The 18,653-nt window shown below is 34.1% G+C and overlaps 4 protein-coding genes across 12 annotated transcripts; 2 read left to right on the top strand and 2 right to left on the bottom strand.

Annotated features, from left to right (window-relative positions):
- On the top strand, positions 388-3,522 carry LOC109346785 (short-chain dehydrogenase TIC 32, chloroplastic-like). Its single transcript, XM_019586577.1, has 8 exons — positions 388-540; positions 1,459-1,690; positions 1,809-1,888; positions 2,081-2,234; positions 2,349-2,427; positions 2,715-2,799; positions 3,011-3,057; positions 3,177-3,522. The coding sequence occupies exons 1-8, from the start codon at positions 432-434 to the stop codon at positions 3,333-3,335; spliced, it is 945 nt and encodes a 314-aa protein (XP_019442122.1). The 5' UTR covers positions 388-431; the 3' UTR covers positions 3,336-3,522.
- Positions 4,200-7,403, bottom strand: LOC109346784 (ubiquitin-like-specific protease 1A). 7 transcript variants are annotated; one of them, XM_019586571.1, is made up of 11 exons: positions 7,353-7,403; positions 7,028-7,079; positions 6,800-6,853; positions 6,127-6,496; positions 5,958-6,039; positions 5,776-5,865; positions 5,312-5,434; positions 5,057-5,188; positions 4,844-4,947; positions 4,640-4,730; positions 4,200-4,572 (listed from the first exon to the last, which is right to left on the bottom strand). In XM_019586571.1, exons 2-11 carry the CDS (start codon positions 7,065-7,067, stop codon positions 4,459-4,461), a joined length of 1,200 nt encoding a protein of 399 aa, XP_019442116.1. In that variant the 5' UTR covers positions 7,068-7,079; positions 7,353-7,403; the 3' UTR covers positions 4,200-4,458. The 7 variants fall into 7 exon arrangements, 5 of the variants coding, with proteins under 5 accessions (XP_019442116.1, XP_019442117.1, XP_019442119.1 ...); XM_019586572.1 differs by having other exon boundaries at positions 7,360-7,376; XR_002107555.1 differs by lacking the exon at positions 7,353-7,403 and having other exon boundaries at positions 4,640-4,771; positions 7,028-7,246.
- LOC109346781 (mitogen-activated protein kinase kinase kinase YODA-like) lies at positions 8,053-13,923 on the bottom strand. Of its 3 annotated transcripts, none has more exons than XM_019586567.1 (12): positions 13,657-13,923; positions 12,129-12,906; positions 11,253-11,990; positions 11,064-11,151; positions 10,829-10,891; positions 10,435-10,595; positions 10,264-10,339; positions 10,052-10,111; positions 9,847-9,951; positions 9,421-9,660; positions 9,215-9,306; positions 8,053-9,114 (listed from the first exon to the last, which is right to left on the bottom strand). In XM_019586567.1, the coding sequence occupies exons 2-12, from the start codon at positions 12,692-12,694 to the stop codon at positions 8,586-8,588; spliced, it is 2,718 nt and encodes a 905-aa protein (XP_019442112.1). In that variant the 5' UTR covers positions 12,695-12,906; positions 13,657-13,923; the 3' UTR covers positions 8,053-8,585. The 3 variants fall into 3 exon arrangements, with proteins under 3 accessions (XP_019442112.1, XP_019442113.1, XP_019442114.1); XM_019586568.1 differs by having other exon boundaries at positions 12,129-12,756; XM_019586569.1 differs by having other exon boundaries at positions 12,129-12,703.
- LOC109346787 (sec-independent protein translocase protein TATB, chloroplastic-like) lies at positions 15,812-18,238 on the top strand. The gene is made up of 5 exons (XM_019586579.1): positions 15,812-16,222; positions 16,969-17,028; positions 17,124-17,283; positions 17,703-17,849; positions 17,944-18,238. Exons 1-5 carry the CDS (start codon positions 15,890-15,892, stop codon positions 18,015-18,017), a joined length of 774 nt encoding a protein of 257 aa, XP_019442124.1. The 5' UTR covers positions 15,812-15,889; the 3' UTR covers positions 18,018-18,238.

Raw genomic sequence — 18,653 nt, 5'->3', positions numbered from 1 at the left:
TAAATATAAATAAAAATAGTAAGTAGTTTCATAATTGGTCATAAATCTTTGGCACAGATGAGTATTGCTGGGAAAGATGAAATGTTATGGCAACAACCACACATTGAATTTAACTTATTTGACAAATGTCAAACTTAACTTTCCACTTTATCTTCTTCTTTTACACAGCCTTATCTTTATTTATAGATTTTTTGAGAGGAGATTTACTTACTATTAAAAAAACTTAATTGGTCATCAATTGTATGGAAATTGATTAAAATCTATTTATTAAATATAGATTCTTTGGTGTTTTGTCATCTTTGACTTTTTTTTTAAAAAGTAAGATAGATGATATATCATATATGTATCAATATTTTATATAGATTTTATTACACTGTACATATAAATGGATTTGAGGTTGTAGTAGTAGTTGTAAGACAATAATAAGAGTGATGATGTGGGCATTCAACAGAAAAAGTGTTTCTGGTTTTTCATCAACTTCCACTGCTGAATATGTTACTCATAACATTGATGCTACTGGTCTCACTGCCATTGTCACTGGTACTTTTATTTCTTAATTCTTTTTTAATTCTATTCTCTCTTATAGTCTTATTCATACTGTAATCAGAAAGTTATGTGTCTATGCATAGTTTCTTCACCAATACATACAATTCCTCCATCTTTTATTCTTCTTCTTAATCAACTTTTAACATGCATACCCTTTTATTCACTCAAATTTTCAATACACCTTTTTTTCACTCAAATTCAATACACTTTTAACCATACCCTCTTCACTCACTCAAATATATATACCGTAGAGATCCACTTATTAAGTTTTTTAAACTTAGTCATCGTACTGATCATTAATTCTAGGGAAATTCAATTATTCAAATATATAGAATTAATGACTAAGACATAGAGTAAGATTAAAAAAAAAAAATAGTCTTGAATTAAGTATATATATATATAAAGACACGTGTGTGTGTAAAAATCAATTTTATAAAATAAAAAGGACCTGATTGTTGGTGAAATCTGACACATCTATTCTCTAAAAAAAATGAAAACCCCGAAATTATTGGTCGAAAATCTTCAATGAAAGTCAAATAAAGTACTAAGTTGACTATTATTTGGAATTTTTTAGTTAGGATTTGGGTTTTCATTTTTGAGGACTAAAAAGTGTAAAATTTCATGGATCAACTTAGTCTGTATCCTCATAGCGAAAAAATAATGTTTTTTTTGTAGTTAGCACTATATTGTTTCTACCAAGAATATTTATTGGATCCTTATAGCTCAGTTGATGGAACAACTTCAGAATATTTTACAGTGCATAGTGTGAACTAATACTAATGCAAATCTCAACATGATGATTGTTTATGCATATTACCTTGAATTGTTGCAAGTGGCTGTTATAAATGATTATTGTAATGTACCTTTGTTTTTAAATTTGATGTGGTTATGTTGCATACATTGTGATAACAGGAGCATCCAGTGGAATTGGCACTGAGACTGCTCGTGTTCTTGCGTTGCGCGGCGCCCATGTGATCATGGGGGTGAGAAATTTGAGTGCTGCTAATGATGTCAAAGAATCAATACTTAAGGAGATTCCTTCTGCTAAAGTTGATGCAATAGAGTTAGATCTCAGTTCAATGGACTCTGTTAAGAAATTTGCATCAGAGTTTAAATCCTCTGGTCTTTCACTCAACATTCTCATGTAACAAAACTACTTCACATTTTCTCTCATTATGTGTTTCAACTGATTTCTTAATCATGATCATTCAGAAAGACAAGAGTAGTAATGTTTACTTGTTTTTTGTTGTTGTAATTTTAAGAAACAATGCAGGAATTATGGCATGCCCTTTCGCGCTCTCGAAAGACAACATTGAACTACAGTTTGCTACAAACCACATAGGTAGGAGGAATTTTTTTCCTATACAAATTGTTATTTTAAGGTCCAACTAAATGAGTGTTCTTCCAAGTAATGTAATTGGATGAGAGTTTATATGAAACATCTAAATGGAAAAGTATCTATTTTGCTATTTCTTTAAATGCATAGACTAAGAAGATGTTCAAGTGATCTCAATCGATTGATTCAATTCCGCAGGCCATTTTCTTTTGACACATCTTTTGCTGGATAATTTGAAGAAAACAGCAAGTGAAAGTAAGAAACAAGGAAGAATTGTTAATGTCGCTTCGGAGGCTCATCGGTTTGTATATTCAGAAGGAATTCATTTTGACAAAATTAATGACCAGTCAAGGTAACATGTAGCCTAAATTCAAATAAGTTATGCAGCCGATTTTCGATTCAGAGGGTGCTGCTATGCTAGACTTCAATTTTATTCGATCATGTATGCTTACTTATATATGCACAGTTACAACAATTGGCGTGCATATGGACAGTCAAAGCTTGCCAACATTTTACATGCTAATGAACTTGCAAGACGTTTCAAGGTAATAATATGCATGTTATTTGGTGAAATATTAATTCATAGTGTTTTTCTTTTACCATAAGGTATCATTTTATCTGGGCATTTTCTTGAATGACATTATAAATAGCATTATTATCTCCTATTTCTCTTAACTTATGACTTTCTATTATGAAACATGTGTCCTTTATGTGTTCTTTTCATTCTCTGCATTTACCAGCTGATCAAGAAACCAATATTTCTGATTTGTATTCTGTGATGATTTTGTTTATTCTTTCTCAGTAGTTATGTACTTATGTTCACTGTGATCAGGAAGATGGAGTGGATATTACTGCTAACTCGGTTCATCCGGGAGTCATTTCGACCAATCTCAGCCGCCATAATCCTGTATTGAGTGGTAACTATCACAACAATTCATGTTCTGTCTAGAATTACATAAAGCATAGGATTTAGTATACTGAATGGTGCATTCTACATTAAGCAAATAAGCACCATTATATGGATTTCACAATGCAATAAGCTCTCATTTGTTGTCGAAAAAACACCTACATGATCTGTTTATTTTTTTAATATAAGTATTGACAGTAGCTGAGTTTTGTGTTATGCAGGTGCAATGAAATTCCTTGGAAGACTTCTACTTAAAAATGTTCAGCAGGTACGTTAAATCACTATGACCTATGAATATAAATGTAAAAGGACATGTTGTTGTAACATATAAGCATTATTCTAGTACCTAACTTATTTTCATGTTCACATTCTTCAAACTTATTGTAGGGAGCAGCAACAACATGCTACGTAGCGTTACACCCGCAAGCGAAGGGAATCAGTGGCAAGTACTTTGCAGATAGTAATGAGTATAAAACAACCCCTTATGGCACTGATGCTGATTTGGCTAAGAAGCTTTGGGATTTCAGCATTAATTTGATCAAGTAGAAGTATAATATTGTCAATGGAAATGGCATGCAGTGTATTGGTCTTACAAAACAGTGTCTGATTATGTGGTTTACTTTCCAAAATCATTTGGTTTTTGGTTGACAGAGATTTTATTATTCTAATAATTACAAAACTGCTGCATTGTCTTTAACTTTCTGTTTCTTATCTCTATAATTTCGAGAAGGGTAGAAAATTTTATTGTTTTTTTATATATCTGTTGAGAAGTTCATTGTTAATTGAAGGTGTTAGTGGATGGTTTCGGTAGAAATGGATTATTATGGCATAGGTGACTTGTATTGTATGTCATGGGTATGAAACTATGAATCTTGGAATTGCTACTTTCCCAATTGTTTTAATATCTTTGGAGAATGGATAAAGCATGCATCAAATTTCATAAATGTGAATTAGAATCGTAGGCATGCATGCTTTCTGACAACCCCTCTAACCAAACAGGGTCACATGTTCATCCTTCTCCAACTTATAATCCCCTTTCATACCATCCCAAACACTACAAAAATTTGTTTCATGATTTTCATTGTCTATCTTTTTTGTACTACCAACGATATCCCCTCATCCTAAGAGTAAACTTTCAGGATGTATGATCGTCTCTCCCAACAAATGTCACTAACAGAAATTGAACCTTTGATCTTTTAATATTTCTAGGAATTTAGCGGAACCTTACACAATTAGACCAATACATTCATTCATTGTCTATCTATTGAAACAGATTTGGTCACTAGTTTTTAGACAGTGGCGCCCACAACTGAATGGAGTTGCTGTCAAGTATTTTTCAGATAGTAATGAGGCCAAAACAACCCCACACACAGGGACTTCAGATAGTAACATACTCTAGGACTTTCAGCATGAATTTGAACTCATGGCTTCTATTCCTCAACTTTAACATTTACATTTATAATGATTTATAGAGCATTCCAGTTTTACTAACTCATAACAAAGTCATGCGCGTAAATCATCCTCATTTCCCAACCTTATTATGCACAAACTACATCATGTTATCCCATTCTTATCATGATCAATTAAAAAATGATAATAGCAAAGTTCAAAATTATACAATGTAGCCAGAATCTCCTAATAAGCTTGGCAACTTGATAGTCAATGTCAGTCAGGTTAACTTTCCCCATACTCCTGCCTTCTTCAATATATCGTCTCTCGCTTCATTTTTAGGATGTTGCACCCATCTACATATAAAGCTTCTCCGAAACTCCAGGATTTCTTCCTGTAAAATATTTAAAGTAAGTCTACTTTGAGATTGGAGGCTTAGCCAAGGACAAATTAATACTCACGTGGGAATATTTTGGCATGGTTTTGTCTTGCCATTTTATTGATCCATCCCAAGTTTCCATGTATTTCAGCACATAGATTCCGCAATCATGACTTGGCCAACCATTGAAAGCACAAATGAGAAACTACATATACTATCAACAATAATGAGGTTTTCTAAATAAAGAAACCATGAGATGATAAGAGCAACAACACACAGTACTCACTTGGTTGGCTGCAGAGGAACATCAACATGAACAAGTGTTATTGATGATTTCTTCTTAGTTAAACTAGGATTCATTAATACCAGAAGCTCCTCAAAACGTTGTTTCTATGCATAAAAAAGCCATTGATTGGTTGGATTAGAGAGAAGAAATTATGGAAAAATAGAAAAATATTGTAAATATTTCCCTCAGTTAGAAGGTGATGTTCAATAATACCGTTGCATCATCCAAATTCTTCTTGTGGGTAGGGAGTTTACCGCCCATTGAGTCTAACACATAAAGGGTTCTGCTCTTGGGCTCGAATGCATAACAAGACCAATGCTCATCAAACAAAGTGGGTGCAAATACCTTAAAAAGGAAAACGAAACAGGTCAGCATACCTTAATGACATTAGACCTTACCAAGTCCAAAAGTTGTTGCAAAACCTCTATAATTTACATACATAAGGCATATAGGGGACACCTTACATACCAATTTGCACTGACTAACATCATAACCCAGTCTACTCTGTAAGACAAATAGAGCTACATCTTCGATACACCAAGGCTTGTAGCTATCTTCATTAGATAGATTTGAGTCATTTATTACTTTATTCTACATAGAAACATAATTGACTGAGATGAGATTGTTATGCTGTTTAAACATATAGAAAAAGAATTGCCACACAACAAATGTTAATAGCATAGGTCCTATAACAGCTCTTATGTTCAGAAACATATATAGTCAAACCACTATTGGTAATTTCAAGCATGAATGAGATGTTGGTACAGAGATGGACAAAATGAGTTAAAAGACCCATGGACACAATTCCTTAAGGTTTTGGGTCTAGATATGGTGTCAAGCTCAATTGTGTGGTTCACCAGTCACCACTCAGCCCATTGGACATAGATTACCCCAGTGTTTTGGGTTTCCTCTTGTCTCTAACAATCACTCACCATGAAATGCGGACTAAAGATATGGCGAGTGACAACTCCATTTGTTGCCTTCTCCTCTTCCATCATTATTGTTCCAGCAGCTAAAATCACCTGAACATTTAATTTGTACATTTTCAATTATATGACGAATATTCGAATAAGTAAACAGCTAATTAGGCCTTTTTTACATTTTTTATACTGACCATATTGCTAACCCATCCTTTTGGCCTCAATGTGTAGCCATCCTTGCGACTTAAGTAAATACCAAACATACTAACCAAGACACTGCCATATGAACAACAAATATGGTCTTCATCATCAGTATAACAATGAATTCAACACTCAAATACTAATGGTATGCCAGCATTGTACCTCAGTTCCTCACATTTCTTTGGTCTACGAGTACAAAAGAAATATAACTTGTTCAGCATAAGGAGGGAACTTTTGTTCACAGCCAGCTTTGCCTGCTGGGTCTTGGAAAGATCCGACAGTAAAATAGGTGCCTTAATTTTGGAAGAGCTGACAGAAGCCTTCTTTACTTGCTTTGTGATGGAAGAATCCGGCGACACACGTGCCTTACTTCTGGAACGCCTGACAACAGTGCTCTTCACTTGTTGGGTGTTGGAAGGATCCAATGACACTGGTGCTTTCAATTTGGAAGCCCTGGCAACATCCCTCTTTGCTTGTCGGGTGATGGAAGGACTCGGTGACACAGGAGCCTTGATTTTGGAAGCCCTGACAGCTAATTGAATAATACAAAATCAAGCCACTTGGATTAGGTTAAAAGTGAGGGATTTGGGTAGTTATCAGGAGATCATAATTTCAAAGTTCAAACCTCCATGCCACCATTATAACAAAAAAAAAATGACCACATGAACCGATTCATGTTCTACAATCTTCTTAAAATAAGAAATGTCGCGAATTTCATGAAAAGGATTACATAATAATGGCAAAGCAATACTAATAAACAATAGCTGGTAAGTGAAAGTTACAAGAAGACAACATTATACAGTACATTAGGATTTTGAAATTTTGTCACAATTACCAGTGCTCGAAGGTTTCGTTGCCTTGCTCGCCGAGGCTTTCAGGTTCCTACCAGCTGTCGTTACATGGAAGTATAAATGATCAAGCTATCATAGTACGGTAAATTAAAGGTAATTAGCATAACATAATTTCTGAACTTACACCAACAAACAATCATAGTATAAAAGATTTTGTAGTAACATTGGTACTAGAGTGTACTAGAGTAAAGCAAGAAATAAAGTTCATATACCTTTAACACTTTTGGATGGATTATTCTTCTTAGGTGCCATAATGTACCTGCACTACTTGGCAACTAAACAGTTCAATTAAGCACTTATCGAATAAGTGATATTGAAATAAGCTAAAACTAAATTTAATAAACTCCTTCGACAAGTTTATTGAAAAAGAGCTTATAGAAAAGTAATAAACTGATTGTAGTGATCATAAGATAAAAACAAGGTAGGGAAAAAAGATAAAAGATAAAAGATTAATTAGCATGGTAAAGGAATGAAAATAAAATGTTAATTGAAATGAAAATAGGAAACCCTAAAAGAGGAAGAGGAAGAAGAGAATATCCATTACACGCTGCAGTAATTAGTCTCACGCTCCCTCACGCTCCATCTTCAAATTTACCTCAACACTTCGCTGCCAAATTCTTCAAAATATATTATTATGAAAATAAATTTAATGCTCCATGGGTGAGGGATACTTTTAATTATAAAAAATAAAAGACTATTAATAATTTATATTTTCAAGTTACATTATATTTCTATCATAATTAAAACACTATTAATACTCACTATTATAAAGGAAATTAAAACTTTACTAATTTTGTCATGCCTGATATAAGCTTTACTAAGAATTCCAATTATTAAATTAGTAAACAAGAGATGAATGTATTTAAGGTGTACATAAATTACTAGGCAAAAATCTATAAATTTGACTAATTTTACATGAATTATAATTTTGGTATTATTTAACTTATTTTCATTTTTTATGATGAGAGTTTGCATATTGAATGGGAAATTTGCATACCAAAACCCACTTGAAACAATGGATAAACTTAAAGCATTAAAAAGTATTAAAAATGAGTGATATATATTCAATGGTATGAATATTTCTTAACACACCAGATAAGTCATGTGTGAACTAATAATGTACATAACAGATGAAGTAGTAGAGTAAACTGAAACAAAAGATGCATAGGCTTTTCCAATGATGCTTCATTTCACATTAATAATTGCAGATTCACAAAATACAGTTTTCCATCTTCTGTACAGCAATATGGCTGAGGCTGACCTCCAAAAAAATAGTCTACAAGTTAAGTTCTTCTATCAAATTTAACTTTTTTCTGCATCTATATGATGTTCCGAAAGATACATGTCATTGCAATTTTGTCATTTGTTGTATCCAAACCCATGCCTTCTTATCATTCATTGGTGCTGCATCTTAAATATGTTAAATACAAGTAAAAGTGCCTCTTGCCCAACATTTTTAGTTGAAAACTTGATGTAGACAAATCAGATGTCGGAAAGTTTCATCTCGTGACTTTGTTTCGCACTTCATAAAATCAGAAAGGTCTAAACTCCATAAGCCTGTGCCTGAAGATATGCAAAATGCACTTCTATGCCCCCGTGCTAGCCTATTCTCGAAAGTGATTTTATTTACATTGATTCACTTTTGCTTAGGCTCCTTATTGTACAATTATATCCTTGCAGAAGGAACAATGAATATCACTCTGTAACCGAAGGCATTCTAAGAAACTTAAGGAGTTGCTTGGATGAGTGAGCCCAGGAAAATTCTCGACGTCATAAACCGTTTGCCCGACTAAGCAACGATGAGTTAGGACTTAGATCAAGGGATGGATTAATCTTAACATGATCCCCCAGCAGCTGTCGGCCAACATGATCAGCCAAGACTGACTGAAAATCATATGGCTCGGCAAGATGAGGCCTTGCGAACTGCTTACCCAGAATATCAATTTCATTGGGAACCATTTCTGATGTCATGTGAGACCCCATTTGCATTCCTCTAAACATGTCAATGTTTGATTCATGATGAATAGGGCCATTCACATTCATGTAGACACCATTTGAGGACAACTTTGGCATGTTTCCAAGACCCTCTTGAAAGTAAACTGACTGTTTTAAGTGATTACCAAATGGAATGGCGCCATTGCCACCAGTGAGAGGCGTGGATGCACCAGAAGCGGTCCGAGGGCTTGAAATCGGAGAGGGAGACATTCTCCCATTCATGTGTTGTGGCGATCTTGACCTCAAAAGTGGGCTTCCAATAGGAGAGACAGGGCAAGATATATTCCTCGGAATATGGATTTCACTGGGGATGAATGACACAATTTCAGATTACCATTAGCAATGTCAGCAGCTTTGCATGTGTGTGTGTGTGCAAGAGAAAAATATAGAGAGAAAAAAAAAACCTTGCATGAGGATTAGTTTTCAAAACCCTAGAAGAATGAACAGCGAGTCTATCTGAGTCCAAAAGAGAAAGGTTTCTCCCTTGTCCAATGCCCTGAGATTTATCAAAGATGCAAGAAATTATTATGATAGCAAGTTAGCAACAAGATACCGAACAAGAAATCACATGCAAAACAACTAATTATTATGTAGGAAATAGTTTGTTTACCAGAGCTTTTGCTCCATGTGTAATCCAAGAAACAGGGTCTGAAGACTCAGGACCCAGACTAGATCTTTCCGAAGGTGAAGTACACTTAACAAAAGGGTGACTCAGTAATTCACTGGCCGAAGGACGATCGCGTGGATCACGTTGTAAACATTTCCTAACAAAATCTTTTCCTTCAATAGAGAGACTATCTGGGATTGTTGGGAGTTCCTTGCTATTACCAATCTTGAACATGGCAGCAATCTGTTATTGTAACATGCAAAAACGTCAAGCAATAAGAAAGAATAATTTGTAAGGGTTTCATGTTAATACAAGAAATATCATCATTGCTTTGTAAATATATAAATATAATACATATTTACACCATATTAAAAGAATAAATTAAAATTAGTAAATAAAAGCTCTGATCAATGATCATAAATTACTAACCCCTTCATACTGACTCCAAGGAGGTTTAGTTGTAGCCATTTCCAAAACTGTGCATCCAAGACTCCATACATCCACAGCAAGATTCAACCCGTTGTTCTTTATAACCTGAATAATCAGAAAGCAAATATACCGGATCAGAAAACCAAGATGCTATTAAATGCAAAAAAAATTGAACATGAAAGGGGGGGGGGGGGGATATTCGGACCTCGGGAGCCATCCAATAAGGGCTTCCCTTGAATGATAATGGACATGTCTGCCCTGTTATCTGCAAAATGAAAAAGGTATAAGCAGGGAAAAAGAACAAATCATGCAACCTTACTCATAATTTCATTAAGCAGTAGAACCCAAATTTCATATACAACACATTTAGCTTGAATGCAGACATAACAGATACTGGATAATTATCTTCTAGCTTACATGTTTCGCCATGCCAAAGTCTGCCAACTTGACCCGGCCATTTGGATCTACCAGTATATTTGCTCCTTTGATGTCTCTTTACAAGTAAATGTAATATAGATATATCAGAAGTTTAAAAAAACTTAGCAAAAGTTTACATTTTTGAAAATGTGTATAGGCAACTTCATTCACCTATGGACAGTATTTTTAGCATGTAAATAAGCAAGCCCTGACAAAATTTGTTGAGTATAATTACGAATAACTGGTTCACTAAATTCCCCATATTCTTGAAGAAGTTTATATATGGATCCTCCAGATACATACTCCAGGTATATGTAAAGCTTGTCATCTACCTGTTCAAGGGATCATTCAAAAGCTTCTGTGAGTATATTACAAAGACAAATACTGCTCAGATATTTCTACAACTGCATTGTTAGGCAAACCACAAAAATTGAGAACAATCTAAAACAAATCCTCAAAATAAATCATAACATTCACAGGGAGCAAAGGTAAACATATGAATGTGGATTCTGACATTTCTTACTGGATTGGAATACATAAACAGGAAATGAAAGAGAGAACTTACTGTTTCAGAACCATAATACTGCACGATATTTGGATGCCTTAATCGGCTTAATAAATTAATTTCCTGCCAGAGCACAAAAAAAAAAGAATTAGTTTCCAGCCAGAAAACCATGAGTTAGGTTTTCATAGCTGTGTTGATTTAGAGCAGAACTAGAAAATATAGTGATGCACATAATTAAGAAAATAAATTATTTACCCACGTGAAATTCCACTAGATTTAAAATGAATTAATTTACCTGATTTAATTGCTTAGCACATTCCTTAGACTTGGCGTCATCTGAAAACAGAGTAACCTCCTTCATTGCACACATTTCACCACTATCACTAAAAAAAGGCATACATTTTACATCAAGCAATTTTCATAAACTTGCATATAGAAAATGTATATAACATAAAATTAAGAACTTTTGGTCTAAAGTACATACTTATTGAAGCCAAGGTAGACATGTCCAAATGTGCCTCTACCAAGCAACTTCCCTTTTTTCCAACGTGAGCCAGGACTCATTGGATTATCTGCTCTAGCTGGACTTCTTGGCACAGATGGAGATGTTGCCGCAGAATTTGAATGAGAGAAAGGCGAAGAATTGGTAACAACCAAAGGAGGAAGGGGCAAACGATGACTCTGTTGTTTCCCTTCATCAGCCCATCCTGTATGTGATTCATTCGGTGTTCCCCCAGCTCTAGGATGAATAGGTGTGACTGCTCCACTCTGAATTCTCGAGCTTGGGCCCGGGCTAGTCATTCTGGGACTAGGTACTGGAGAATACTCAGGGCTACCCCTACTTGGTTGCAAAAATAACTGTCCTGACATATCGCCTCCCATTGAATTATGCCCAGAATTATGACCAGAGCCTGGACTAGAGCAGTGCCCAGATCCAATGAAATTGACCTCAGAATATGGCTTTCCAGAATAAAAAGTAGAGTTCAACACCTGATCGGTGCCAAATGCTCTCAATGGACTTCTAGATGGACTTGACAAGGAACTGTCAGGAGCACTGTAGAAAGCACCATGAGGAGGAACTTGCAGATTTGGAACATGGTTGCGTAAAGGCCTCCGTTTTGGTGAATTAGAAGACATATGATTGCTCAGAATGTTTGCTGGTTTTTTTGATTCTCTTGAATTTAGCTGGGAAACAGCGTTCGACTGATCCTTGTGCATCACACTTCACAGAAAAGGCAATGTATGAGTGAAGTTCAATATATGTATATCCAATGCAAGAAATCACAAATAAACTAGACATGAATAATAATACGTAATAATATAAGTCATCTAGAAGAATATTACGGTTTGAGGAGGCTACCTGGAAGGACAGCCCGCAGCAGTTCTAGTCCCAGTCTCAGAGTCAGTTGCCCGAGGACTACGGTTACGTGACTCAGCCGGCTCATCACTATCAACAGAGCAATCACTAGAGATTGAAGCAGTGACCAGATCTCCATCAAAGTCTGAAGGCTTCGGCCTACCACGCATGCATGCAGGTTTTGGAAGTGGAAGAAACAACAATGCCTTTGAGCCCTTCTCCAGTCTTGATTTTGATGATATGCTAATTTCAGAATCTACTCGGCCTAAACTTGAAGGGTGCAAACCAGGAAGTGGTAGTGGCTGAGCATGAGGCCTTTCAGCAAAACTTTGACACCTTGCTACTTTGGAAGGTGAAGGAGACCTTGAGTCAGCGGGGGAATTATCTGCCTTCTCTGAAATTGTTTCATTGGAATGTCTACGAGTACGAGATCCTCCGGTTTTACTACTTAGTTTAACTTCAGATGGAATTTTAAATTTCCGGTGCAATGTATCAATAAAACTTTCCTTATTCGCTTTCTTCTTGGTTTCTTTTGAATTTGATGAAGATTTTCCCCACCATGAAGGCATATTTATATTCTATATATTGAGAATCAGCAACCAAGTTTCTTCAAAGGATCCCACTAGTAGTTCTAAAAATGTGTCATTTAATACCACTAGCCTGAGTTGTAAATATCATGATCCAGCAACAAATCTTAAAAAATAGGGAATTCACAAATTCCAAAAAAAGTAACTTCAGAATGCAAGACAGAAATTAGTCATTGAAAGTTATTGCAAAAAGCCTGCAGCAGAGTGAAAAATGTACTTCCGATCAGTAAAAGATTCATATATCAATTTTGTCATAAATATATATATATTGTAATTTGTACCAAATTCGTCAATATACACATACATGTAGTCCTAATCAGCAAGTCCTTATATATAACAAGGGATTAACAAAGTATTCAATAAGTAAACCACTCAACTCCATCAGCTAATACTTGGTTCCGGTATTCCTCAAGTTCAATAGTCAGAATTAAACATCAATTTATAACGGCTTAACCTCGCTGCTAAATCTAAACTAATGCAACATGAGTGGCATCCATTAATCATTGCTTAGACAAGGCTTGTATGTAGTAGATGCTAAAATTCCCAAAACTTCAATGATCATTCAGACAGGAACATTCACTAACTCAAGTTTTTCTAAACATATCCTAGAAAACAGATACTAATATCTCAATCGAACTAGTATACATATATTGATTACTTTCTGGTGTGTTGAAGACTTGAAGTGCTCCAATATCCATATTCCACATACCCAAAAAATAAAATAGAATAAAGATTCAAACTTTCAAATTGAATCACTCTAACTGAATCAAAATTATAAGAACCCCAAGTTAAACTAACAACTCATTGTTAAACACAAGCAGCTGAAAACACAGATCCACTATCACATGATTGAGCATAGGAAACAGCTAAATCAAGTAAGTTCTTAATCATTAAGTGAAATTAACAAAAGGGTAACCAAAAATGTTTAAAAGGTGGAAACTTACTTCAATTATTACTCAAATTCGGTGAATCTGAACTAAACCAAGTGCACATTTTTTATGCTCTGATCTGAGTGAGAGAAAAAAGTTCCTGAAGCGTTAAGAGTTCCAAAAGAGAGCCCCAAGAACAAGAAGAAAACCAGAAAATGGAGAAATTTTTTTGAGTGATTTGTGGTGAAAAATTCGGAATTGTAAGACAGTGGAAGAGATCGCGTAGAGAAGGAGAGAGAAAGAAAAGAGAGAGTGAAAAAAGGGTCTATGTCTCAATGAGTGTTGATTCTTCTTAAATCTTAATAATAAAATAACTAAATTAGTTATTATACTAATTAATATTAATACTATAACAAAACAAAAATATTAATACTTTACTATATATCTTGAACTCTACCAAATTATTACTCCTCTTCTTATATCTTTTTTTTGGGATGGAGGAGTAGAACCGTAGAAGACCCTAAAAATGCAAATATAGTATTAATGTTAGATAGATAATTTTTCCCCAAATTTCACAACTCTATTGAATTTTATATTTAAAACTATATTATAAAACCTATAAAGAAATATGGGGCATGTCCTAAAAATTGGGATATTTGTGAACGCTCAAACATGTTCTAAGATAGTCTTTCTTACCAAAACAATCTAATTAAAATATTTTTTATTGGTTACTCGGTTGATCAGTTCTAGACATAGTAGAACGCATGAATTAAATTTAGTGGTATGGTGAGATAAAAACTAGAGCATATATGTACAATTAAATTAATATAATGTGTGTTTGTATGTGAAATCCAATTTCCTTATTGCTACATTTTATGCCATTACTATGTATTATGAAAGTTATTATTAATTAGTTAGGATATAATCTCCCATAACATTTGTACCAACTCCAAACAAAATTGATGAAAAGAAGAACGACACAAATTAACTACGTACCATATACATCTTATAAAACAAAAGGTTCCATGGAACTTGAATGATGAAATAGTTTTGTTAGTGCTAAAATTAGTTGTAATTAATTTATTTGTCTTATTGCTAAAAGAATGAGATCCTCATTTGCATGAGGTTTAAGAAAATAGATGAAAAAATGGATTTTTGTTGAAGGATGCTTAAAAAGTTTGCATGTGGCATTGTATGAAAATGTCTAAGTAAATGCATCCAACTCCAAACATATACAACTTGTCACTTTCATCATATCATGCAAAGAGATTGTGAGTTATATTATTTGTTTTAAATGAGAGAAATATAATAAGTTTCATTTGTTTCCATGTTGAGCCTTGTCGTTATTACAGGGCAATGAAGTGACCTTAATTAATCATTTGAGACTTGGAGTTAAGAGAATATATATTTTATGGATTTTGTTTGGTATTACCAAGTCACTTTTGTGGATAAAAAATTAATATCTTTTAGATTTATGGTTGCTATTTCTAACAAATGTCGTTTCAAGGAATCGAACTTTCTACCTTGAAATCTAGTTGGGCTTTAACCATTAGACCGATGCTTTTTAGTATATAAATTATGAATGAAGTCACTCTCTATAAAAATAATTATTTTAATTAGGGATGTCTGAAGCATCATTTGATAACCAGGGAACAATCTACTAAAGAAAAAAAATGTCGGTGGACCAAACATGTTTTGCTTAAAAGGCTCTAAATCAAGTTTTTATATTGATTTATTTATTTATTGAGTCTAATAAACCTAATAATTCATCATATTTGTTGATTTAAACTAATACACATTTATAATAATATACCCACACTTTCTTTTAACCTATATATATATATATATATATATATATATATTCATATTAACATAATAAAATAGCATTTGCTCTTGTCTGTATACAAGCTTCTAGTAATTACAATATTTAAGTTAAATATATATTTTTAATATAATTTTTCTAGTATTATGAAGATTATTTATAATTTTTGTTGTATAATTGATTTTCCCAACAAATGTCACTCATATGAATTGAATCATTTATATTTTGGTCATTATGAAATTTAGTTTATATCACTAGATAAATATTTTGTTGATTTTTTTAAATAGAATAATTGATTAAAAAGAAAGACAATGGATAAATAAGTTTCATTCTCATATTTTTTAAGTGTGATGGATTATATTTAATTTACTTATGCTACAAATAACCAATTAAGATTGGTAGATAGGATAACAAATCCGAGAAAAGAAAAAGGAACCACCAAATCAGAAAAAAGTGCCAAACAAAAATTGAAACAAAAAACAAACGATGATGTTTTCTCTTTCTCCTTCAACAATGGTTTCTTCTTCACTCTCAACTTCAACGCTGTTATGCCCAAAATCAGGAACTCGTGCTTTCTCACGTTCCTCTTCTTCCTCAAATCAAAAAAATATTCTTTTTCTTCATCTGGGTCAACCCATTTTCTCTCCTTGGAATGGTTTAAAGCATCTTGGCATCTCTACTAAATCAAAACCCATTCTTTTTCATAGACATAGAAAGGGGAAATTGGTCTATGCATCTCTCTTTGGGGTTGGAGCCCCTGAAGCTCTTGTAATCGGAGTTGTTGCTTTGTTGGTTTTTGGTCCTAAGGGTCTTGCTGAGGTTACTTTCATTTTACTATACTCATTTTCAAACCCTTTTTATCTATGCAATTCTCATTACATGTGTTATGTTATGTTATGTTATGCAAATTTGCAAAAATATGCTTATTATGATAATTGATAAATTAACTAATGAATTGCAATGGAGGAAACAAGCATGGAAACCCTTGATTGCTTTGTGATAAAGCCTATGGTACCTTGTCAAGGAACTAGTCATCTCAAAAGTTAAGTTTTTAGGTGGAGGTCTAGACCGTTTTTTATGTCGAAAACTAGGATGAACTGATGGGAGATAAATGTTCTCAATCTTGCTCTTTGTTTGAGAATAGTGTTATCATGTGTTCTAGAATGTAGATAGCAGAAAAGCTTCTCTCTTTTTTTCTTTTTACTTTTGCTCAAAGTTAATGTGGAAAAGTGTACATTGGATTTGAATAATCATGTTGTTCCCCTGTGAAGCACGGATTCGTCGAACACCCTCGCATGTTGGTGTCCGACATGTAAATTTTTTGTGCCCAATTTTACATGCTTGAATGATTATATTGAATGAGATCAAGTTGTATAGATCTGCAGTGTCAACATTGTGAAGGCATATAAAAAAGTCCATGTGATTTGAAAATTACAATTTGATACATTTAACATTACTTGAGATATTCTGCAAAATCTTCGTTGTTGATGGCGGTGGTAGTCATGATTTTCTTTCTTTCCCCCATTTTCTTGCCCCATAGTCCTCTACTAAGTCATCCAATGCAGGTTGCTCGAAATCTGGGGAAAACATTGCGTGCATTTCAACCCACCATTAGAGAGCTTCAGGTAGGTACAAAGTTCTTTAGACTAAATTTGCTGTGCTGATGCTACATAATATAAATGCTTTGATGTTCTTGCTTGTCACTTTTGTTCCCCTTTAGGACGTTTCAAGGGAATTTAAAACTACACTCGAACGGGAGATCGGTCTTGATGATATTTCAAGTTCAACACAGAACACGTACAACTCCAATGCACCCAATACCACATCAACTCCATCATCCACCACTAGTACCAGTAGTTCTCAGATCGCTGTTGGCCCCGGTGAGTGCTGCAGTAACTTTTTTAATTTATTTCAATTTGCTAAGCAATTTAGAAGTATTAAATCTTGACCGGTCATTTACCCTTGTATGATGTATAGGTTCGTCTCCACGATTTGAGCATGCATGATGCATCCACTCATATCTGTAGTGTTTAAAACACTTAGGGTGTATCTTGCTTTGATTCCATAACAACGGTATCTGCTATTGATCAGACATAGTTAACTAGTGAAAATTCATCAAATAGTATATCAGAAAAGTCGGGACATCCTAAAAGAATCAGTTGAAATACCATATATGAGCAATAATATATTCATTACTATGTTTGTGAACTTTAGAATCTCAGGTATCATGTATGCATTGCATTGTCTTCATTTATTCGATTTCAAACATGAGAATATAGTGAAAACTGCGACGATGCAGATGGCACGCGAGATCGAAGTAGAGCATACAGCGCCGAGGAATATCTTAAGGTTACAGAGGAGCAGCTAAAGGCAGCTTCTGCTCAACAACTGAGTCAGACACCTCCTCCTAAAGAAGCCCAGTCTGAGCCTCAAATACAATCTCCTGGTTAGTTTTTTTGATGACACTTTTTTCTGTTTATGTCTTCCTTGTTCCACACCATCCTTCTTTAACCTCACTATGCTTACTTTGATATAATCAGCTAAGGAAACAGCTACTACTGTTCCACCACCACCTCAGAAGCCAGGAAGTGAGACTTTACCGCCGGATTCGTAGAGAGTCACCAATACTGTTCAAACCGGTGCTGAGATTTTATTATAGTTTTAAATTGCATTTTCAAACATAAAATTTTGAGCTTGAGATAACATGTGGATAAGCTAATTTGTAGTATTTTGAAATGGAGTAACCTCATATTTTTGTAACTAAGATAGACCAAACAAAATGTGATGCATGTCCTTACATTTATGTACAGAAAAAAGATATATAACTCTGGAATATTGTATAACCTAAGTAGTAGTTACTTGTAAAACACATGAAGATACACACACTTTATTGTGTAGTAAATCATTTTTTGTCATATAACAAAGTAATAATTTTAGTTAGAGAGTTATTAGATTATAAAAGTAATAATTTCAAAGTAATAATATATAGTTGATCTTTCTATGTAGGATGGTGTATCATTTGGATATGTAGAGTGTTGAGATTGGTGTGAGACTGAGTTCATCAAGTTTCAAAGTATAATCTGTAGCACTATCCTATTTATTTTATCACCAACTAGTGTTGGTTCAAGTAGTACATGCTTGATTTCTCTTTGTGGATGAAAAAAAAAAGACTCGTTGAGAGAGTTAGCTCCACATACTTGTGTATGTTCCCGGCTCGGACATGATTGTCTCTAGTGCGAGAATACATGTG

The sequence above is a fragment of the Lupinus angustifolius genome, chromosome LG04, assembly GCF_001865875.1.
Source record: "Lupinus angustifolius cultivar Tanjil chromosome LG04, LupAngTanjil_v1.0, whole genome shotgun sequence".
In the NCBI taxonomy this organism is placed as follows: Eukaryota; Viridiplantae; Streptophyta; class Magnoliopsida; order Fabales; family Fabaceae; genus Lupinus; species Lupinus angustifolius.
The sequence above is the reverse complement of the archived record's forward strand: the minus strand, read 5'-3'. Positions and strand labels throughout refer to the sequence as shown.

Excerpts from the sequence above, each read along its gene's own strand:
- LOC109346785 (XM_019586577.1), top strand. The coding sequence starts at position 432 with ATGATGTGGGCATTCAACAGAAAAAGTGTTTCTGGTTTTTCATCAACT. Across the intron at positions 541-1,458 it reads TCTCACTGCCATTGTCACTG|GAGCATCCAGTGGAATTGGC; the intron begins GTACTTTTATTT and ends TTGTGATAACAG. Across the intron at positions 1,691-1,808 it reads CTTTCACTCAACATTCTCAT|AAACAATGCAGGAATTATGG; the intron begins GTAACAAAACTA and ends TGTAATTTTAAG.
- LOC109346784 (XM_019586571.1), bottom strand. The coding sequence starts at position 7,067 with ATGGCACCTAAGAAGAATAATCCATCCAAAAGTGTTAAAG. Across the intron at positions 6,040-6,126 it reads AAGAAATGTGAGGAACTGAG|TGTCTTGGTTAGTATGTTTG; the intron begins GTACAATGCTGG and ends TTCATATGGCAG. Across the intron at positions 5,435-5,775 it reads TCTTTAGTCCGCATTTCATG|AATAAAGTAATAAATGACTC; the intron begins GTGAGTGATTGT and ends GTTTCTATGTAG.
- LOC109346781 (XM_019586567.1), bottom strand. The coding sequence starts at position 12,694 with ATGCCTTCATGGTGGGGAAAATCTTCATCAAATTCAAAAGAAACCAAG. Across the intron at positions 11,152-11,252 it reads GTCTACCTTGGCTTCAATAA|TGATAGTGGTGAAATGTGTG; the intron begins GTATGTACTTTA and ends GCCTTTTTTTAG. Across the intron at positions 9,952-10,051 it reads CTTATTGGATGGCTCCCGAG|GTTATAAAGAACAACGGGTT; the intron begins GTCCGAATATCC and ends CTGATTATTCAG.
- LOC109346787 (XM_019586579.1), top strand. The coding sequence starts at position 15,890 with ATGATGTTTTCTCTTTCTCCTTCAACAATGGTTTCTTCTTCACTCTCA. Across the intron at positions 17,029-17,123 it reads CCACCATTAGAGAGCTTCAG|GACGTTTCAAGGGAATTTAA; the intron begins GTAGGTACAAAG and ends GTTCCCCTTTAG. Across the intron at positions 17,284-17,702 it reads TCAGATCGCTGTTGGCCCCG|ATGGCACGCGAGATCGAAGT; the intron begins GTGAGTGCTGCA and ends GCGACGATGCAG.